This window comes from Solanum verrucosum, unplaced genomic scaffold (genome assembly GCF_900185275.1).
Source record: "Solanum verrucosum unplaced genomic scaffold, falcon-dt-bn FXZP01000017.1, whole genome shotgun sequence".
NCBI lineage: Eukaryota > Viridiplantae > Streptophyta > Magnoliopsida > Solanales > Solanaceae > Solanum > Solanum verrucosum.
In genome coordinates, this window is record NW_026020078.1 from 781,861 (window position 1) to 806,130 (window position 24,270).

At 30.2% G+C, this 24,270-nt stretch overlaps 3 protein-coding genes and 1 pseudogene across 3 annotated transcripts; 2 read left to right on the plus strand and 2 right to left on the minus strand.

The window, feature by feature from the left end:
* The first annotated feature begins 2,129 nt into the window (after positions 1 to 2,129).
* On the plus strand, positions 2,130 to 3,970 carry LOC125824209 (uncharacterized). The gene is made up of 2 exons (XM_049503564.1): positions 2,130 to 2,364; positions 2,507 to 3,970. The coding sequence occupies exons 1-2, from the start codon at positions 2,171 to 2,173 to the stop codon at positions 3,792 to 3,794; spliced, it is 1,482 nt and encodes a 493-aa protein (XP_049359521.1). The 5' UTR covers positions 2,130 to 2,170; the 3' UTR covers positions 3,795 to 3,970.
* A 781-nt stretch (positions 3,971 to 4,751) lies between these two features.
* LOC125824230 (uncharacterized) lies at positions 4,752 to 6,274 on the minus strand. The gene is made up of 2 exons (XM_049503579.1): positions 6,230 to 6,274; positions 4,752 to 5,144 (listed from the first exon to the last, which is right to left on the minus strand). Exons 1-2 carry the CDS (start codon positions 6,272 to 6,274, stop codon positions 4,752 to 4,754), a joined length of 438 nt encoding a protein of 145 aa, XP_049359536.1.
* Positions 6,275 to 6,292: 18 nt separating this feature from the next.
* LOC125824211 (1-aminocyclopropane-1-carboxylate oxidase 1) lies at positions 6,293 to 7,670 on the minus strand. Its single transcript, XM_049503566.1, has 3 exons — positions 7,541 to 7,670; positions 7,228 to 7,451; positions 6,293 to 7,081 (listed from the first exon to the last, which is right to left on the minus strand). Exons 1-3 carry the CDS (start codon positions 7,640 to 7,642, stop codon positions 6,502 to 6,504), a joined length of 906 nt encoding a protein of 301 aa, XP_049359523.1. The 5' UTR covers positions 7,643 to 7,670; the 3' UTR covers positions 6,293 to 6,501.
* Positions 7,671 to 17,422: 9,752 nt separating this feature from the next.
* Positions 17,423 to 19,824, plus strand: LOC125824231 (uncharacterized; annotated as a pseudogene).
* The last annotated feature ends 4,446 nt before the right edge of the window (positions 19,825 to 24,270 follow it).

Below are 24,270 nucleotides of genomic sequence, written 5' to 3' on the forward strand. Positions count from 1 at the left end.
TAAGGTTTTAAACCATTTTTAGTGTTTAATTTTTAAAAAAAATTTAAATTAAATATTTTGATTTTTATCTTATTTTATTAAATTTATTATAAATGATTTGAAAATCACAAAAATTGAATCACATTTTAAGGTAAGTTTTTTTTTTTTCAATTGTATATAAAAAAGAAATGAAAAGTTACAAAATATATGTTTTGTTTCAAATTAGGATTAATAATAAGCTAGTATTTCTTAATTATAATTTCATATTAGCTATTTAATTATTCTTTTATTCTTATTAGTTCAAAACAATTAGCTAATATTTTTATTAATATAATTTGAAATTATATTTAATTAAAATAAATTAAACTTAACTACCCACTAATCCTAATGTCAATACTCACTCTCCTTACCCATTAACACCCCCCCTCCCTCCCCCCCCCCCCCCCATTTTCTGCACTACAATACACATGTACTAATCCTATACACACACACTCACACGGACAGAATATGAGAAAAGAAAACAACAAATACACACCAAAAAATACAAGCTACAACACACATTAGCCAAAAACCCACTCAAACAATCAACAGTCAACGCAATAAGCAAGAACACAACAACACAAAAAGAACTTACCCATACTACAACCCACTCAAGTAGAAGAGAAAAAAAAATACTCTCATTTTATTTTATTCTTCTTTCAAACAGTAACCATATATTCACATATTTTCTTCCTTTCTTATCACTATTTTCACATAAACTAATACATATACCGCCACATATAGCCAATAAAAGATTTATGGATATTTTAATTGAAATTCGGTCAAGATTTTGCGGTATTCAATTTTGTCTTATCTCTTTAATTTATTTATGGAATTTGATGTAATTAATTCTGTGATATTTTTTCTTATAGTTTTGCTTCATTCATAATTTAATTGAAATGAATATTGACATCTTGAGTTTATTTTGAGAGTTGAAATAAATTGCTCATATGATTAGGGCATCTTCAGTTATATTTATGTTATTTCTAAAAGAAAAATCCTATTATATGTAAGAATTTTATTTTTTGTTGATTTTCAATTATGTTGTGCCCAAGCTACATTGTTGTAGCTTAATGTTGACATCAATTGCCTATTTTAATTTACATATTTTTTGGATAAATGAATCATTGCCCAATAAACAAACAAATGAGTGATGTTATTGAACTTGAATTTACTTTATTTTGGGTTGGTTGAATCCTTTGATATGTGAAATAATTTAATTAAAATATCATTGATTAATATAATAATGGAACAAGAAGAGTAGTTGTCTTCAATTCACAAAAAATAAGAGTAATTTTTTTAAATATTATATGAGTTATAAGCACGTTAAAAATATTTGTTTCAATTAAGAATGTGGTTACACATTTATTTTTTTAAGACATCAAAAGAAACTTAAGAATGCGATGGCGCACCTTTCCCAAATTATTTTAATAACTAACTTTCATTAATTTATATCAAGAGGTGTAAACAAAGATTATTAGGTGTGACACACTCGAGAGAATAAAACAGTTATGCTTCGAAGCTATTAAATATCAAAATCAAGAATGCAGTTACGCATTCAGGACCAAATAAAAGTCCAACAATAAAAGTGTGAATAAGTCATGGTATGAAATAATATATCCAAAAATATTTTAAAGTAAGTATAAGTTAATAAAAACGATCGTACTAGAATCACGGGACTCGAGGGATGCCTAATATCTTCCCCTCGGTCAATAGAATTTCTTACCTGAATTTCTAGTTCGTAGACCAAAATAAAGAATCATTCCTTTTGATTAGGGATTAAAAAGAAAAAGGTGACTTGAAACATTATAACTCAATTCCAAATGTCAACTCTGAAAAAATAAAATAATTTGTAATCAATACGGTCACTTAAATTGGAAAAATACTCATTTTGCAGTCGAAAAGAGGGTGTGACATCTCGGATAAAAATCCTCGAAAAAAAAGGGGCAATCATAACTTATTTAGATAGTGATTATTAATCTCACAACAAAATATTATGAACTTATGAGTGAAATAATAAATTAAGTGATATTATAATTTAATCCCGGAGCAAACTGCCGGTTAACCTTTTCAACTTGTAACCTTTTTAGGTAAACAAACCCACACAAAATAGAGCCCTTCTTGCCAGAAATCTACGACTGTATTTCAGCAAATGGAATGTTGGGTACCATTGTTTCAGATATTCTTGAATTCCCCTTGTCCAGAAACCGAAGCATCTCTCTGGTTACAACAATCTTTCAACCAGCCTGAGGCCACCGCCATTTCAACGACCTCCTTCCTCTCACTGCTCACCAGACCCACCGAGATCACCATTACCAGTTCTACTTCTCCATCTCACACAAAACGGTAATATTGAATTCGCACTGCCTTATCTTTACTTCATTTTACCTTAATAGCTTAAAATTGAGGTATACTTGTAAATTGAAATTGAACATGGATGAATTGTTAGTTACATGATGTAAAATTTGGAGTTATGCTTGATTGGCAGGGTTGTGTGGATACAGACTCTACCAAATGCTGTTCAAGCTCGCATTTTGTCATTTCTTCTTCATGATTGCCAGAGATTTTGTGAAACAGACTTGTGTCAGCTTGCGGAAACTATGTTGAAGGAAGGGAAAGAGCTTGATTTTTGGGTTAAGCGGGCTGCACATCAGCTGCTTGACGTTGTGTCTAGGTCAACACATGAATGGTTGTCCTGCTTGAACTTGGATTCTGAAGAAGAACAAATGGAGGATGAGTTTAGGTCATTACCAGATTTCCTTAAGAAGGATGATGTCAATGACACTGATTTGATGCTTCCCTGGCTGCCTATATCACAGAAACAGTTCAACTTGGCAAGGCAATACAATAGTTGTGGTGAAAATGATGATCATATGACTGAATTTGAGGAGGATAAACGAGAAATTGTGGATGAAATCATTGAGGAGGTTGATGAAGAAGTGATTGAGGTAGATGAATACTTGAACCCTCAAGTTGAGGAAATGGCTGAGCGTTTGAAAGACTCGTTGTTGTCTCTTCAGTCTACTGCTAAGTCTGTAGAATTGGCTGGGGAAATTCGGCAACTTTGTAAAGGAGGAGGTCAGTCTTTGGCTATTTTGGGTATCGTTGAACCTTGGAGAGCTGATGATGAGACAGCTGCAGTTTTGGTGTCCAATCTTCTAGATGGGAATGAAGATGAATTTGGTTGGCCCAGTCACATTCTTTGCTCTGTTATTCTTCCCAAGCTGTTGGTTTTGAAAGAACCAGCTTCTCGTGTATTACTAACGGCAACGTTAGAGTACTCTAAGGTTCATCAGAGAGCTTCAGAGTATGCGCTGCTATTGCCGATGATACTTAGAATGGATGGCATAAATAGCCCTATCTGTGATGTAATAACAAGGATAGTTAGAGAATCTTTGCACCCAGGCCATGTTTCTTCCTTCTGCCAGAAACTTCTCAGTGACGAGGACAATCTGAAGAAATTTATCTGCCTTCCCTATCATCAATGCTTAATTGGCAATAAATTGGTATGGACAGAATCATTATTCAATTTGATGCAAAATATCCTAAATCATAACATTCATTTGACTCAGGACTCAGTTGATAGACTCATTCAGCATGCTTGGGAATCTGCTCACAGGTTTTCAAAGTCTTTGAAATTTGGAAACTTTTTATTATGTTTTGTCACCAAATGCTCTCCTATGTTGAAGTCCCAAAAGACCTTACTCATAGAAGCCACTCAGCATACTAATACTCTGGTGACCAAATCTGTGTTGTCAAAATTGTCTAGTTTGTAAGAGGCTCTATACCTTGTAAACCAAAGAGCTTTGTAAATACATTATTGTTCTTTAACTCAGACCATCTTTTTGGACCTAGTTTCCGTAGGAAGCTACTATGACAATTTCAAACAGGTTTGCTGGGGAATTATCCTGATTCTTAATACAGATGGTGTTTCTTAATAGTTTTTACTGAATCAGAATGCTGTGTTTGTGAATTGTATTTCTTCCCTGAGGGCCAGTGACGCATGGTTCAAAAGTTGGTGAATAATGGGCTCACTGCTGGACTCTCTCTTTCTAAAATATCAGGATTTTATCTGCAGCAGGGTTCAAACCTGTGACATGCGCTGCTCCCACATTTCACCCTGTACTTCTTGATACTAAACCAAAGCTAATAGTAATTATCATGATATTAATACTCTTGTGTCATGCAATACAAGAGAAATGTTCTTTCTTGTATTGGGTTTGTGTGGATTAGAAAAACTGAGGATGGATGTTGAGCAATTTGGGTAACATAAGGACATGTGAAAGTGTTTTAGAAACCCTTCACCTCTCTCTCTTTCATTCCCATTTTGTGTACCTTATTATATTTATTTGATAATGCGTTCCTTCAATTTTTTTCAGGAAGGTTTGGGTGTACATCAATCTAAACATAAGTAATTTAAAATAGGCAGAATGGTTTGATAGGCCCTTATATTTGGGTCGGATGGTAAACTCCCTTCTACTTGTGATTTTGTCAATTGAACACTTGAACTCAATGAAACACAATATTTTAAACCCTTTTCTCATTTGATCAGATATGTGTAATACAACCAAAAACGCATGGAATCCGTGTCATTTTTTAATGACACAAATAATTATTTGTTTTTAAAATGCTATTTTTTCTCTCATTGTACCTCCTTTCCCCATCCCGTTTCATTCTCTTCTGGTCACCCCCAATCCAAACCCACGCCCAACTCCCACCCTTTTCCATCTTCCTTACCTCAAAAACTTCCTTAAGCACAAAAATTCACCAACTGCCATAGCTTGAGTCTTGGATGTTCTCATTTGGCAAATCTCTAAAAAAGATGAAATTCCTCCTCTTGACCCAATTGCTCTTGCATTATTTTTTGTATAACCCACTGCTTGCAAAGCTATGCATGAATTTTCCTTCCCCAGAACACTCCCAAATTCAAGAACCCTTTGAAGATTGTTGAGAATACACAAACCTTCAGCGATCATAACATGTTTTCTTGAAGCAACCGTGGAGATTTTAGCAATGGCGGTTACAGTTTTCTCCTTGATCTCCAGCGAAGAGCTAGAATCGAGTAAACAGACCAGCACCGGAACAATTCCTTGAGCTACAACAATCAATACATTCTTGTCATCTTGCTGTAACAACCCAAGCAATAAGTCCAACACTGAGTTCTTCTACTCAGTCGTCCCGATCCATCCCGATCTGAAGATGAGTTATCAAATTCCTCGATTCAACCCGTATAGTCTTGTGATTTGAGCTTTCAGTTTTAGAGAGAAGTTTTCAATTTGAATCTTCAAACTAAAAGCTCAAATCATGTAACCCATTTTTTATTCGAAGACAAAAGAATCAGCCCAGAGAAGCATTCAAACAAAAAATGGATTTAAAATTTATTTATTTTTTATTTCAAATAACCCATTTCTTATTTGAGCTTTCAATGAGAGAAATTTTCTTTCTTCTTTCCAATTTGTATTTCCAATTTGTATGTTTGTTGTGGGATGCTTGAAGAACAAGTAATTTCCTTTAAAATGGGGTGAGATTACAAAAAGAATGGTGGAAACCTATGGGTGGAGGCGACCTAATTTTTTTTTCTACAAGAAATGAGAAGAAGAAGGGGTATTTCTACTTTTTCTTTTACATTTTTTTTCCTAATTATGTGTATTTTTGATGAAAAGCTATGTTGCTCGGACTCTTCATAAATGTCTGTGGGTGCGTGTCAGATTCTCCAAAAGTAGTGTATTTTTAGAGAATTCGACATAGATGCGGCATCGAAAGTGAAGAATCCGCACAACTTAGATGAAAAGTATCAATTCACGTTCTTAATCCGCATGTACATCACACATTTTTCCAACTCATCAATTTTATTGCCACATAAGTTTGGTCAATGGTCAGAGGTGTTTAAAATATTGTGTTTCATTGAGTTTAAGTGTTCAGTTGACAAAATCATAAGTAGAAGGGTCCACTTTACAATCCAACCCAAGTATAAAGACCTACCAGACCATTTCGCCTTTAAAATATAAGGAGTTGGCAATGGGTCTTCAGGGGGGATTTGTCTTTGACTCTGCATATGGTGCTGTCTCACTCTTATTAGATAATCATATTCAGACTATACATATTATTCTTCATTGAAGATTGTTATCCTCACTGCGAGAGGTAGTCATCAATCAGCCACTACCAAGACATGCTCTGTGGATCAGTTAGTATTTCTTTTATAGCTACAAACCAAAACATTGATCAACTTATTTTTCTTTTTCTCTATAAGAGTCATTGGTCTATATATAACAGCTTTTCAAAGCAATCCTAACTTTAACCTTAAAACTTTTAGTGCAATCTTACATGGTAAAGGAAGCTTATATACATCAGCTTCTCTTGTACTTCAACCCAAAGAATGCCCAAAATGAAAAAGAGAAAAAAGGGGAAAAGGTATCACTGAAATTATAAGTAACAGATACATAAACTTGGAAAGAATAATCCTTCTTTCTCAAGGTGAAGTCTTCAATGCCCATTGGCCAATGTTTTCGCAGACTCAAATCTAGGGCCTTTTTCAGCAAATTTGGTTTTGGAATAGAGATTCAGATAATCTTGAAAGCGGAGGTGACAGGGATACAAGAGCTTTGGCGCTGGAGAAATGATGGCCTCACCAGCAGGGTTGTAAAAGGTGGCAATGGAAAGTCTATTCCCATCCTTTTCAGCCATCACTCGGTGTCGAATACTCTTATACATCCCGTTGCTCAAAATTTCGATTTGATCACCGATGTTTACAAAAAGTCTGTTGTTCTTTGATGGTGGAATGCTCACCCAATGTCCATCTTTGAAGAATTCCAGACCCGGAACTTGTTCGTCTTGGAGTAAGAGAATGATACCACCAGCATCTGTGTGCTCGCGCAATCCCCTGACCAAATCAGGGCGAGGACATTGAGGATATATCGCTACTTTTGTTCCAACAGAAGGACCCTTGCTGCCTGAAAATGCTTCTTTGATGCAACTCTTCTCTAGGCCAAGGTTCTCACACATTAGTTCTGAAAGATTTTCTGCAAGTTCGATCAGCTGATCAATATAGTCATCTACTGCTTTGCTGCACGCAACATACTTCAAATGTGAAATTCAATAATAATGAAACATTCTTAGTGCAGGACATCGGTAAGTTGTACGTCTGTGCTCATTAATTCTAGCATATTTATTGAATTGCTGAAGCTTTATGCTGTGGTGTTGGTGACTTACCAAAGTTCCTTTGAGAGACCTTGAGTCTCATAGATATTGGAAGTTGGACGATGCCAAACAAAGAATGTGCTTTCCCAGTCTGTGTTGCTGATGTTTCCTTTCTTCTCTAAACTCATAGGTAGCTCTGATTCATAAAATCGCTTCTTCATGTTGGCTTCGTAGTGCTGATTCACGAGCTGCTTCACATTGTCCATCAAGTAAGTGTCAATTCGATGATTCTCTATCTGCATTAGTTTCTTATCAATATTAGCATCTTATCAAAAGTGCTTAGTACTACTTAAAAAACAGAACTATACATGCGTTCATTCATTACCATAAAAAAGCCCCATTTCTCACAAGCCTGATGGAGTAGTGACATGGTTGCACTTCTCTCCTCACCTTCAAGCTTACTGAAGTCGATAACTGGAATCTCCATCTTCTTCTGTTTTTTTTAAGTTCAGTATGAAGAAAAGGAAGGTAATTGCCGGACTATATATAGCCGTAGTAGTAGAATATTATTTACATGGTGGGACAATTTTATTTTTCTTTTTTTAAAAAAAGCAGTTAGATTTGAATATCAGGTAGTTGCAGTTGTAACTTAATTAATTACCTCTTTTGAAGGAGAAAGGATCGGAATAGTAGTGAGTCCAAATTCACTTAATATCAAGAGCCATGTGATTGGTTCTATTATTTTTATGTTTTGACAAATCTATAGTCAATTTATGTCTTACAAAGAGCAACATACAAAACACCCCTAAATTTGGTGTGATTTATTAGTTTATCTCTGAATTATTAGTTTAGCTTTGATATGTAGGTAAGAATTTTCCTGATAGAATGCTTACATGTCACATAAAAGTTCATTGCATGCATGTGTTTTTCTCTTTTCTATTATCCTAATGAGTCAACTTGGACTTGTTTATGTTCTTTTGGCAACGTACGTTAGTTTGGTATTTCCTTATAAATTGCAGTTCGTTGTTTTGAAGAAACCATGGGCAGTGGGTGATGGAAATATGAATAGTAATACTACATTCCAATGGGCGGTTGTGGTTTTAAAACTTATTCGATATGACTCGTTCAAACTAGCTCTGTCTTAATCATTTCTTTTTAGAGATAGATCGAGGCCACTTACACCATTATTTTTAACCAAAATCCTAAGTGAAATTCATCTTTGTTATTTGTTATTTTTAGTGTTTACCAAATGGTTGTGTCATTGCTTACATGTATGTTGGGATGTAATGTTGACATACTTTCCTTGCCTATCTGTTCATTTGAAAATAGGAACGTCCTTGTTTTGTTTAAATCAGAAAAGATGGTTTTCTAGTCCTTCACAAACTGTTTTTCGCCTTTAAGTTGTTTTTACGAGAGATCTTCATTTTTACAATGAGAGATGTGAAAAGATTATTTTCTTCTATTCAATTTCTAAGAGGGCAAGAAATCATATTTACTCACTACGTAAGGGGAAAATGAGAATGGTAAGATTAATTGTTTTCAAAGAGCAAGGACCCTTCGGGGTGGCCCAGTGGTTTGGGCTTGGGACTTTCATGTTGGAGGTCAACCCCTTGCCAGCGAAAGCAAGGGGTTTGTCTTCTGGGTCGAGCTCGTCACACCAGGCTTGCTTGGTGTGGGTTATCTCTCCTATGTGGTTAGCGAGCTATTGCATAGGAGCAGAGGTTTTACCCTGTGCGCACCCAAAGGGTAGCGGCTATGGGTTTTCCTTGTCATAAAATAAAAAAAAAGAGCAAGGTATTTTTTTTTAGATTTAAAAAAAAAAAGTGTATCAAACAAAACATGAAATGAAGGTGTGGCAATTTCTTACTTGGCGACGAGCTATAATTTTCTATATATGTTCGGAATGATTAGTTGAACGAACGGGTGTTTAGCATTTCAAATGCCCTACACGCACACACCATAGATATTAAATAGAAAAGGGTTATATTTGTCCTTATACTCTTACAAGTCACAAATAAGTCATATATGCCCTTCATTATACTTTAAAAATATATTTGTCATTTTTGTTTAATTTTAAAATCATATTTATCTTTGTATTAAAAAAGAATCATATTTATTCCTTCGATGTTAAATCTTCATGTCCTTAATATATTTGCCTTTTTATTCAACTTTTGGATCATATTTATCCTTGTACTTTCAAAAAGGTCATATTTATGCTTACGAATTACGATGTTAAATTCGCATGTCCTTAACATATTTGTCCTCTTCGTTCAAATTAGGGGTTATATTTACTTTTATACTCTAATAATCATATTTATTTCTATTGCGTTAAATTCTCATGGCTCACTTTAATTTTCCTATGTGGATCCTCTTGGACATATTTTTCCCTTAATTAATTTACTAACTTAGTTAAACTCTTTTAGCTAGCGTTTGTCCCCAAGTTTCCAAGTATTTTTGTCAAATAATACTTGAGCCAAGTTTTTTCCAAGTTAATAGCCTGTGCTTGGCCCCAAGTTTTCCAAAAATATTTGACTATTTCAAAAAAATATGATTTATACACATAAGTTTTAAAAACTATTAAAAATATCCATAAATTTGTATTATCTATTTATAATGAATATGTTATGTTAAAAATAATCTTATAACATAATTGATAACAATCAACAACAACAAAATAACAATATATACAAGAGCAATACATTAATGCATATTCAAACTTGTCATTGATTCGGTTATAATTATAACAACCTCCGAAGGATGTAATAACAAACTATTCCTTTAGATTTGACCTCTATATGAATATTCCATCAACATGTGGAATTTTCGAGATGCCCTTTAAGGGAATTTAGTACCCTTTATATAGGCATGAACTAGAGTTTAGGGTTGAGTAGACTCCGAGAATTTTAATTGAATCTGAACACACCTTCTAGAGTTCCAATTCGAATTGAACACGTCTTGTAGTCCACAAAATTTTAATGTCTACAACAATCTCCTCCCAACAAGCTTTTAGATGACTGAGAAGACGAAATAATATTGTTACTTTGAGTTGATTGTTCGTCATCTTCATCAGTAACCATATCATCACGTTCATGTTCATTAAATATTTCATCATTGCTTTGATTTTCACGCAAAAAATTATGTAATACAGCACAAGCAACTACTATTTTCACTTGCATGTCTAATTCATAGTTGTTCATGCCTTGTCACAGTATTCTGAATCTACTTTACCACGCACCAAATGTTCTTTCAATTACATTACGCAAAGAGACATGTCCTTAGTTAAATAACTCTGTCATTCTTAGGCTCTCTTTCACTTCCCATGTAGTCCTACAAATTATGTCGCATTCCTTTGTATGGAGCTAGAAATCGTTTCGTGTTCCGAAGATCAGCATCAACAGCATAATAATTTTCTACAAAATTTTAAAAAACACAATTCAAATTATACTTTTGCTTTAATTTTTATTATTATTTTCCTTCTTTCTAAAAGACTATAAAAAATGAAATTCATAATTTACATACCATAACCATGTGGTGGATAAATATTAGTTCGATTCGGTTGTAATTACAATCTATTAAAAATATAAAAGTTTGAGGTAAATTTTGAATTTCTTAAAGTTCCCAAATATTTTTCAAGTTTCCAAAAACTAATTTTTCTAATATTTGAGAACTTGGGATTCTTGGCAAAAAATTCACTAAGTTATGTGGTCAAACGCCAACGATTAAATTTTTCCCATGTTTTTCCTAAATATTCCCAAATAAAACTTGGGGCCAACCGGGTCCTTACCACTAAAAAATTAAAACTCAACAATTTCATTGTTTATTTATGGCCGATATGATTTCACCAATCAAATCTTGTTAAAATTAAATCCAACTTCTTTTATTGTAATAGATAATTGTTGCTCCTACCCGTTTTATTTATTACATTGATTTTCTAAATAAAAAAATTACACTTATTCCAAATAAAAGATAATTATCTCAAATTAAGAAACGTCGATCAATACTACATTCTCTCTAGATTTTTGCTTAGCAGAATACTCACGATCATTCGATCACTATGTTTCTACATAGTTCCTTTTCAGCTGCAAGCCATTTGTGCAGCAGATTATATTTATTGAATCACATCCAAATTTGTAATCGGGAAAATTATCATTTCATTAATTGATTCAAAGTTTATTTCCTATATATATATATATATACTTGAATTTATCAATAGAAAATCATAGGAGAAAAAGTACAAAAATAAAATAAAATAAATAATCCTATTGAGCACCTTTATCAGTTTACATGTAAATGGGCAAATAGATTTAATTGAAAAAAAAAACTCATAAATCACATAAGAAAATAAAGGTGGGACATGAGGATTTAACGTTATATGGGTAAATATGATCTTTTTCTAGAGTATAAGGGTAGATATGACAAATTGTTTTGAAGAAACTGGACAATATATTAAGAAGACGAAGATTTAATGTCGTAAGGATAAATATGACCCTAAAATTGAATGAAAAGGGCAAATATATTGAAAAAGTATATCAAAGAGCAAATGTGACTTATTTGTGATAGTGCAAGGCCAAATATAGGGATGGTAATAAAGCAGGACAAGGGTTTAACAGGGCAAGATAGGACACTACTTAAATGGGGCGGGGTAGGACGGAGCGGGTCAAATCTAATATTTTTAAAACTTTAAAGGGGAACTTTCACATATAGCCACTCAAAAATAGTCTAATTACTCTCCATAGCTATAGTTTGATAATTACAATTCGTAGCCACATGTTATATGGAGGAGAGAGGCAAGCGAGACTGGGAGAGAGAGGAGAGAGGCGAGCGAGACTAGGAGAGAGAGGAGAGAGGAGAGAGGCGAGAGAGAGGGGGCAAAGAGTGGAGAAAGGTGAATTGTATATGTATATAGGTTAGATAATTGTATATTATACATATATATTTGTATATATGGCAAGAGAGATTGGGAGAGGGAGGAGAGAGGCGAGAGAGAGAGGGCAGAGAGGGGGAGAGATGTGAATTGTATATGTATATATGTTAGATAATTGTATATTATACATATGCAATTGTATATATAGCAAGCGAGATTGGGAGAGGGAGGAGAGAGGCGAGCGATATTGGGAGAGAGAGGAGAGAGGCGAGCGAGAGAGGGCAGAGAGTGGGAGAGAGGTGAATTGTATATGTATATAGGTTAGATAATTGTATATTATACATATGTATTTGTATATTTTGACGAATTATACATATACAAACATGACTAATTATACAAACTCGAAGTCAGCCCGCGTAATTAATGTATAATGTTAGTCGTGAGTGGTAATTGTAGCAAACTATAGCTATGATGAGTAATTAAGTAGTATAAGTTTGCTTAACCGCGTAATTTTCCCAACTTTAAAAGGGCAGGGCAGGGATGAGTTGTGTTGGGCCATAAGGCCCATTATTTCAGCTGAGCTTTGGTTGATCCCAAAAGCAAAATGAAATAATGCGGATTAACATTATTAATTGGTGACATTTTTTTTTGTTCTCCTCTTTCATTTTCATATTTAATTGAAAATTTTATAAATGACAATTATTAGACTAATATTTTCAAGTTATAGCAGTAGAATATAACTTTCAAGTTGTAACAATAAAAAAATTCAGATTGTAACATCTATCTATATATAATAGGAGAAGAAAAAATGCCTACATGTCAGCACCACAAAAAAAGAGAATTTAAGAATTATTAAAATTTAAAATCTAAAAGTAAAAAACTAAAAGTTGAAAACACTACAAAAATAATGAAAAATTCAATAGGCAGTTTTTACAGCTTTTTTTTAAAAAAAATAAAAAATTTACAGTTACCTTAATTGTATATATCTAGGAGAAGAAAAGATGACACATGTCAAAAGAAAATAAAAAAAGAAAAGAAGATTAAAATTTTTAAAAGAAAAAGATTACGAAAACTGCAAATAAGAATAAATTTGCAATTCAAATTTACGTGAAACTTTAACTGCCATTTTTGAATAATTAAATAATTCAAAAAAAATTATCAAAGAAAAAAAAGTTACTGTTTCAGTTTTTTTTAAAAAAAAATTAAATGTATAAAACGGATGGAAAAAAAAGGTACTTATCTATATATATATATTACTATATTTATTATCTATAAAAATAAAATTACTATTTTGTTTTTATAAAGATTTTAAAGTAATTTTTACAATTAAACTTTTTTATTCAAAGAAAAAAGTTACTGTTTCAGTTTTTTTTTTTTTTTTAAAAAAAAATGTATAAAACGGATGAACAAAAAAAGTAGTTATCTATCTATATATATTACAATATTTATATATAAAAAAAACTAACCTACCAACATGATAAGTATTGTTTTAAAGTTTAAATTGAAATCAGTTATTTTGCTCTATTTTGCCTCCTCCTTTGTAGCAAATACACGTACATGCCTCCCTTTAAATAGCATAAAAAAATAAAATATTATATCAACGGAAAAATTGTAGGCAATAAATCCATATTTTTTAAAATTTGAAATCAATTATAACTGCTCAATACAGTTTTAAATTTCATCATTATAGAAAATTATTATATATATATATATATATATAGATATATATATATTCCTGCAGATCTTTTACACAACAAAGAAGCAGTAGGAATATTTGTAGGTTAAATTCACCTAAGAACAAATCATGGATTCAGTTAGTATATGCTACGGAAAGAGAATTGACCGTTAACCATTCTTCAAATTCTTGATCATTTATTTCACATACAATTTGGTAAAGTATATGTACATCGATTGATATTTTTCATGCTTGAAGTGTTTGCACATGTATTATAAGGTACATTAAATTAAATTTTACTTAATTTTCAATACTTTTTAATCCGTAATCATCTTGAAATTGCTCTAAACTCACAAATATGCCAACTCCTATTTCTTATTGGCAACCATCTTAGAATTTATCTAATGCTATGAAAAAATTTAGTAGAACGCATACAATTTTTATATATAAATTTGGTTGGAATTTTTTTTTTTTTTTTTGCTTTTTATTTAGCTAAATGAAAAAAATATCATGTTAGAGATGCTATTACTTGGTTTTGATTTCTTCTCTTAAGAGTTAAAGATCATGATTCAAATTCTATTCATACATTTGAATTAAATATTTTAAGAAAATATAAAAAAAAATTATGACTTTGAATTATGAAATAAGTTTAACTTTTAACTGTTCTTCACATTTACAACTTTTACATATATAATAACTTTCTTTTCAACACAGATTTTTAATGCAATAAATCATAAATTTCAGGAAATTATAGTAATTGAACTCTAAAATTTTGAATTACTCTTAATAGAGTGGATTGAGTTTTAAAATTTTGGAATGATAATGTTTACTAATCAATATACTATATTGTATTTCTGATAAGTCTATTGCATTTTGATGTTGAGAAATAGGCCTCTTGATATGACAGAAGAAGAAATATCTGAATTAGAATTGACCAATTATGTAGACTTTAAATATTACATGTTCCAAAGTGATTACAATAAATTTCTAACTTTATCCTTAGATATTCATTAATTTGTATATTAATTTGTTTAAAATATGAATTGGTCCCAATTAAAATTTTGAAATAACATATACACTATTGTTAAAAGAGTATAATGTATTTGAATTTTTTACCTATTCCTAAAAGTAAATTTTCTCGGGATTAGAAGAGATTACTGAAAAAAGAAACATAAATAAATAAATAAATATATATATATATATATAGGCTTTCAAGCACATTTTTCTAATTAAATCTATCTATCTATATATAATAGGAGAAGAAAATATGCCTGCGTGTCAGCGCCACAAAAAAAGAGAATTTAAGAATTATTAAAATCTATCTATATATAAAAGGAGAAAGCGCCACAAAAAAAGAGAATTTAAGAATTATTAAAATTAATTTAAAATCTAAAAAAAAAATTAAAAAAAATAGAAAACACTACAAAAATAATGAAAAATTCAACAAGCAGTTTTTACAGTTTTTTTTAAAAAATAAAAAAATAAAAAATATACCGTTACCTTAACTGTATATATCTAGGAGAAGAAAAGATGACACATGTCAAAAGAAAAAAAAAAGAAGATTAAAATTTTTAAAAGAAAAAGATTACGGAAAACTGTAAATAAGGATAAATTTGCAATTCAAATTTACGTGAAACTTTAACTGCCATTTTTGACTAATTAAATAATTCAAATTTTTTTATCAAAGAAAAAAACGTTACTGTTTCAGTTTTTTTAAAATAATTTAAATGTATAAAACGGATGAAAAAAAATATATTTATCTATCTATATATATTACCATAATTATTATCTTTAAAAGAATTACTATTTTTTTTTCAAAAAGATTTTAAAGTAATTTTTACAATTAATTTTTTTATCAAAGAAAAAAAGTTACTGTTTCAGATTTTTTTTTAAAAATAATTAAATGTGTAAAACGGATGAACAAATAAAGTACTTATCTATCTATATATATTACCATATTTATTATCTATATATTATCTATTAAAAAAAATTACTATTTTGTTTCTAAAAAGATTTTAAAGTAATTTTTACAATTAAATGAGAAACAATTTGAAAACAGTTCTAAAAAATAGGGTGTCTGATTCCTTTTTTTGGGGCGAAGGTTATCATAATTTTAATTTGAATTATAATAATAATAAAATTTAAAATTAAATAAAAGATGACACATGTCAAAAGAAAAGAAGATTAAAATTTTTAAAAGAAAAAGATTAGGAAAACTGTAAATAAGGATAAATTTGCAATTCAAATTTACGTGAAACCTTAATTGCCATTTTTGAATAATTAAATAATTCAATTTTTTTATCAAAGAAAAAAAGTTACTTTTTCAGTTTTTTTTTAAAAAAAATTAAATGTATAAAACGGATGAACCAAAAAAGTACTTATCTATCTATATATATTACCATATTTATTATCTATAAAAAATAATTGCTATTTTGTTTTTATAAAGATTTTAAAGTAATTTTTATAATTAAACTTTTTTATCAAAGAAAAAAAAGTTACTGTTTCAGTTTTTTTCTTTTAAAAATTAAATGTATAAAACGGATGAACGAAAAAAGTACTTATCTATCTATATATATTACCATATTTATTATCTATATATTATCTATAAAAAAACCAATTACTATTTTGTTTTTAAAAAGATTTTAAAGTAATTTTTACAATTAAATGAGAAACAATTTTAAAACAGTTCTATAAAATAGGGTGTCTGATTCCTTTTTTGGGGGAGGTTATCATAATTTTAATTTGAATAATACTAATAATTAAATTAAAATTAAAATTAAATACATATCTGCACACAAAAAAGATGAAAAATACGACCCCCCCCCCTCCCACTTCCTTGATAACACAACATTTTAAAATTTTAAATTTTATTTTCAGTTTTTAATAATAATAATAATAATAATAAAAAAAAATTTATTTTTGTAATGCCTAAATTTTTCGTATTCCTTGATACTATCTATGTATTACGCGGATATATATGAGGAGGTTGAACATTATATTCACTATATCGAAACATGTGAATAATAAAATATAAAAATACAATAACTTAATAATAAAATTTATAAAATAATTTTGGTTTTAAAATTATAACTTTTAAAATATCCGCGCAACGCGCGGGAGCGAATACTAGTTTTATTAAAAAAAAAAAGAGTTTTTTTAATTAATTGTAATTCTGTTTTGAAAAAAATAAAAAGATAAAAAAGAAAAATAAATCGATTTTGAAGAAAAAAAAGAAAAAAAAACGGAAATAGGTGTATTAATTAATTTTGAATTGATTGATGATAATTGTTAATTAGCATAAATTTAGGAGATTCAAACTAATTAGGAATATTTATCTTCCTTAATTCACTCTAATCTGTTAAAATTAATTAAAAAATCTGATTTTATCCATTTTCTTCAACGTTTCTCTCTCTTCATTTTTTTTCGAGAATTATTGTCATTGACGAGTAAATTCAATTTTTTTTGTTTGAAAAATCTTCATTTTGTTGTGATGGAGGACTTTTTATCAGTATTAATTAAACATGGTGGTAGATGGGATCCTTCAAGTTAGTATTCTTAATGATTTGTATTTGTATATTACTGAAATGTAAAAAAAAAAAAAAGAGCAATGAAACTGTAAATCACATTTTGTGATTTTGTTTATGTATACTAGATTTAAGTTGTGATTTTTTTGTATAAACCATCCATTTTGTTGATAATACGTACTAATTTTTGTGAAGCTGTAGTTAATGACATTCTCTGATTTTGTTGGTACGTTTCTTTTTTTTTGTTATTTTGTATACTTTCTATAACATGATTTTGTGTGAAATTGGCTTAATATATGAATGATTTGAATATAAATGTATCGAATATTAATAGTCTGTCGTTGTAAAGTTATGAAATTTGTGGAAAAAAAGTATGAAATTTGTTGTAACATTGTTATGAAACTGTTATTCTTTAGTCAATTTGACAATAATAATGAGATAGATTCGATATACAGATTAAAATTATAATATGGATTATTATAATTTTTCCTGAAAATATAAATAAAATGTATATGTTGGAATGAATTTGGTAGTGTAACTAGAATGATATTGATATGAAAATGTATTTACTATTGTGTAAAGAATATGAGTAAAAAGTATGATGATTTGTATGAAAAGTGTATTAAGTTGGTATGAAATGTTAAATGTTATTTTTTATATAATGTGTTTTATGGTGTGAATTCTGGTAGACTGATTGAAATGATATTGGTATGAATAATTAGCGGCATTTGTGTATAAATTTGTGTGAGAAGAATGAAATTGGTATGAAAAATAATTCAGTATTGTGTAAAAAATATAAGTAAGAAGTATAATGATTTGTATGAAATGTGTATTAAGTTAGTATGAAATGTGTATTAAGTTAGTATGAAATGTGTATTATTTGGTATGAAATGTGAAATGTTATTTTTTTATGAAATGTATTTTATGGTATGAATTTTGGATACTGTTTGGAATGATATTTGTATGAATAAGTAATGACGATTGTGTATAATTTTGTGTGAGTAGAATGAAGTTTTGGATGAAATTTATATTATCTTTGGTAGGAAAAGTTAATATAAATACAACATATTTATTATTGCTTTGTATTATATAAGACTAATTGTTATTTTTTAATGAAACAGGGGAATATGTTGATTTTCAGATGGAGGGGGATTATATATGAATTTTCTAGTTTGTATAGTGGTCTAGTAAGTGCGATAGCATCGTAGCTTAAGATAGATGTTAATATTAATAATATAGAGATAAAATATATAGTTAGTGATCGATGTCCACCTGTAAGTATCCATAATGATGTGGGTGTGCAGGTTTTTTTAGATCAAAATAAAGCTAATGTAGATTTCTTTACGAAATATCCATTGTGCATGACTCTGAAGAATATAGCAATGGATAATCAGGATTCTATAGTTGTTGTGGATAGGAGACATTTTGATGTTAGTAGACCACTAACTAATTTTATTTGTACTCAAATAACTCCATCCGCTTGGTAGGGATGAATTTGGGTGGAGTTGTTGACGAAAATAATGATGAACAAAATGAAGTAATTAGTGACCTTTCTAATTTGTTTATAGCTAGAAATCAGATTTACAAGGATAAAGAAACACTTATGGAGGTGATGCAACATTATGGAGTTGTTGAAAAATTCAGATTTCTTGTATCTCGTTCTAGTTCTTCTTGGTAATAATTTCATTGATTGTTTGTATGTGTATTTATTTTTGTATAAATTTGGTATATAAATTTTTGATTGATCTTTTTTTTTGTTTTCTGAAACAGTTATAACCTGAAGTGTCCTTCTGAGAATTGTTCATGGTTGATGAATTCAACAAGTTTGAATCAATCGGGGCTATTCAAAATAAAAAAATACTATGCGGATCACACTTGTTCTGTTCGAGATAGAGTGTATGCAAGGCGTCATGGAATCATTGACGTTGTAGCTGTTTTGATAATGGATAAATTTATTGATCCAGTAACTGTATACACTCCGAAAGATATAGCTGAAGACATGTTGAAAGTACATGATGTTTCACTTAAATACATGCAAGCCTAACAAGTTAAAGAAAAGGCAATAAAATTGGTGCGTAGAGATCCGACTGAGTCATATGCTAAACTATCAGATTTTTATTCGAAATAACTTCTATATTTTAATTTATGAACTAAGTTGGTATGAATTTTAGCAAAGCAACAATTTGATAGCTATTTGGCATGCAGTTTGTTTTTAGACAGATATCCATTATTCAATTGGTTTTCATTGTGTATCCAATTGATATTCATGTTGTGTCCAATTTGAATCTAATTGGTATCCAGTTTGCATTTAGTTAATATACTGTTGTGTTGTGATATTCAGATATCAAATTGTAAAAAGAATTGTCACAATGGAAAATCTTTCAGGTTATCTGTATATATTGGAGCAGACCTGTCCTGGTTCTGTTTTAAGCTTGGAAAGAAAGGAATGTGAGAGCTTTTTATATGCATTTGTTGTATTAGAAGCATGTATTAGAGGTTGGGAGTGTTGTAGGCCAATTGTAGTGGTTGATGGTGCAGTCTTAAGAGGCGCATATGGTGGTACAATGTTGACTCCATGCACTATGGATCCAGGAGGTATTATTTGAATCTTTTATATTTATATGCAAGAATAATTATGATATAAGGTGTGTTTTCAAACTGTATAACGAGAGCATATGGAAAAGAACTGCAAGAGTATATCCGAGTATATCCTGGATTGAAACATTATGCTTGCATATGAAACTTATGCTGTAATGTTTTGAAGAACTTCCATAAGAATATTGAAGATTTGAAGAAGCTTTCTTTTACGATGACAAAGGCTTATACAATACAACAATTTGAGGCGATTATGAAAAGAATAGACCAGATAGACCCAAAAATAAGAGGTTATTTATTCAATATCGGGTATAGCAAGTGGTCAAGGACTTATTCAAAATGTAAGCGAACATGGACCATGACTTCAAACATAGCCGAATCTTTAAATAATGTTAACATGATAGCAAGGAGGTTACCAGTGATTTCACTTCTTGAATTTATGAGGATAACAATTCAAACATGGATTCATAAGCACAACGAGGAGGCTGCAAAAACTAGATCAGAGCTGACAAAAAGATATGATCTTAAGCTCCAGAAAACTATTGTTTTATCTACCAGTATGAGGGTATAATTTTTCCTTTATTTATTTATATTCAAATGTATTCATGTATGCAATTGGTATGAATACTGAATGAATTTAGTATAAACTGCCAACTTACATGAACAGTACATTACACAAGTAGCTGGAATGAATTTGATATCCATTATGTATATAGTTGACACCTTTTTTGTGGCTTGTTTTTATGTAACAACATTTTAATGACCAATATTTTTGTGTGTTAGGTAATACCATCAACAATTCATTTGCATGTTGTTGTTGATGGACCAAAGCGGTACATAGTATATGCTTAAACACCAAGAAATGTAGTTGCAGAAGATTTCAAAATGATGAGATATCACGCGGACATGGAATGACAGTTCTTAGGTACAAAAGACTGCATGAAATAGATTACTGCTCTCCTTTTTATAGCTTGAAGAATTTTCAAGATGCATATGCGAGAGTACATGGGATATACCAAGTTATGTTTCAGAGCCTAAATTGATGTCGCCTGGTTCAAAGAGAACGGTAGGAAGACTGCAACTTGAACGCTAGAAGGGATTTGCTAATATGAAATTCAAAATGTCTAAAGTTACTTGCAGTAGATGTCAAGTGGGCCACAACAGGAAGACATGTTCAAATTATCCTGCGCCATAAAAATGATAGTTTATTTGTTTAGACTATACAAAAATTTTATTTTATTTTATCTTTTAGACTCATGTTTTGTTTGATTGTTACAATGTATTCATTTGTTTTCTAATAATATTTATTGACTATGCATTCCACCTAAGAGTTTAATATATTGTTCATGTTTTATACAAGGTTCATTCATTAATCATACCAATTGCATACTGCTAAATATAAAATTCATTATATAAGGTAATTATGGTATGCATTTGGTATCCATTTGGTATGCAACCTAATAACGACTGATATTAGTTAATGTAATTAGCATGAGTATTAATTTGGTTTCCAACTGGTGTCCTACTCTAAATCAAAATAAAATCAGATGTAATTGATGTTGATCCAAAATTTAATGATCTTTGTTTTAAATTGTAAGATTCGTTTCTTTCAGAATTCATACAGATTGTATACCAACTTCATACATCTTTAAAATACTTAATTTGTTAAGACAATATAATTTACAATTAGTATTAATTTGGTATTCATAAGGTGTCCAAGTTAGAATATGAAGTAAAAAAAATTCAATCATGTATGAATTTGGATGTCAAAGGTGTACAGTTTGGATACCAATTATAAGACATTGTAAGATCATGAACTCTAAATGTTGAATCCAATTTGTATGCATTTTATATATAAATGTTATCCCAAAAATTATTATACTCAATGTGTAATTTATCTTTAGAATGGTATATCCATTTGAAATGCAGTATGTATATAACTAGTATCCTGAAATTACAATAGTCAATATGTAATTCATGTGTAGTTGGTATCTTTACATTGGCATAATCGTTTCTACAAGGTATTTATATAGGTTGGATACCAACTTCATTCTCTCTTTTTTTGTGTTAGAATATGAATTAAAAAAATCCAATCATGTATGAATTTAGATGCCAAAAGTGTACAATTTGGATACCAATTATAAGACACTGTAAGATCATGAACTCTAAATATTGAATCCAATTTGTATATAACTGTTAACCCGAAAATTATTATACTCAATGTGTAATTTATCTTTAGAATGATGTATCCATTTGGAATGCAGTTTGTATATAACTAGTATCCTGAAATTACAATAGTTAATCTGTAATTCATATGTAGTTTGGTATCTTTTTGGAATAAAACAAAAAATATTATATATATCAAATACTTAAAGCTGTAACAAACACAAAAATATCATCTAAAGTTAAAAAAAACTTGTAATTCTAAAAGGTCTAAGGTGCAATCAACTATCTCAAATTTGATTTTCGTGATCTTGGTGTATGATAATTGCTGATATCCGGAGCATGTTCTTTTGCTATGCGGGGTCCACCAAATTTGCTAGCAACAGTATCAGTTACTTCACTCTCACTGATCGCGCCATCATCATTCTTTGTTTTTCCATAATGCCATATGATTGTGGCATACCTTTGACGATGGTACTTTGCATCGATATCAACAGAACACAAATCAAAAACTCCATTGCTGATGTATTCAACAAATAGACATGTGTACAAATCTCAATCACTTAAAAAAATTGAAAGAAAAATCATTTTATACTTGGAACTTTCTTCTTGTTCAGGCAGATGCGTCATATGTTTGACTTCAAGTGGGTCGGATTGAGACTTGTCAACATAATTGGGGAGTTTATTGACATACAGATCAAGCATTTTACCATAAAATTTCCTGCTAGTTAAAACAAGTGGTATCATTGTGGCAAGTTTACCAACAACTATATTGATATTCTTGCTGTGAAGAGCTCCTCCCATCATCGAATCGTATACATGTAGACATCTAAGCTTGATTCGGAAGACAACAAAAAATCAATGAAATGATTTACTAACATTGACAGGAATAATGATAACGTCAACTCTGTCCCAAGGAATGTTGGCAAGCAGTTTGAAACCTCTAATGCACTGTCCAACATCGTGGTCAGGAGAAATGGAACTCATGTCATAATTGGAATCTCTCCACTGTTTCTCAATGTTATCAACCCACGTCATAAATCAATAGTCAACCATACTGTATGATAGTGGTAGTGGAGAATACTTTGCCTTCTTCCGCAGATAATACATAATGATATCAACATGTTGTTACCAAATAAAAAGCCATTAAAAAAGGTTTCAAATATATATAGAATGGATATCAAATTCAATCCAGCTATTTGTTTAATGTATTATTAATGTCAGTGGGTTTATTATACCAAATTCATTCATTAATCATACCAATTGCATACATGAATACTGTTGGATATCAAATTCATGCAAGTTTAATATATAATGTACTGTTCATATTAGTGAACATTTTATACCATCCTCATTCAGAAATCATTCAAAATGCATACATGTTGGCTATTGTATAAGAAAATTATACACAAATCATTCAAAATGGATACATAATGGATATCAACACTGATTTTAAACAAAACTCCAAAAAATAATTACAAAAATTTGGAGTATGAGTTACAAATTAACTATTAAAAAATTTGATAGATATGACTTACCCCGACTTTCCAAGGCCTGCCAGTTTTGACCATTATGTTGAAAAAATTCATTTTTGAAACTTTGACAACACCAAAGTTCATTTGAGGTTCAAATTTATCTTTGATCTTTGAATAAGCAGATTTTCTGTGTACATTAAAAATATATGGAAAAAAACATTATAAACGCATTGTTTGGATAGTATACAAGAAAAAATTATCTTTATTTATACATATACCTGCAACCTCAAACCCATTGTGACTTTCAAATGGATGTTTGATACGACAGAAAATAGGACCTCTTCTAACACTGCTATCGCCTTTCGACAACCGAATGTACTGAGATGTGTCATACTTGTCGGGGTTTCTATTTCTTGGTTGCACATCTGGAGTAGTATTAGCATTGAGAATTAGATCAAGTTCAACAATCTGTGTCATGGTTAAATCGGGATAATCATCCAGTGTTGGTGGTTTTGAAGTTGATGATCCAAGTATGTCAGCATTAAAAACCCCACCAACTATTTGGTCAATTGAATTCTAAGCTTCAGTTATATATTCAAAAAATAAAATTTAATGTTAAAAAAACTTTGTAATTGAATATACATATTACATTAGGATTGGTTCTCATACCATCAGTGTTTGAAATATCTACGTATTCCCTCATTGAAATTGATGGCTGATCCATTCGAGCTTTTTTCAGTTTATTCAACATGTTGATGGGCATCATCCTAATGTATGAAGTAAAATAAAGTTCATTCAGACAATCATGCATAAAAACTG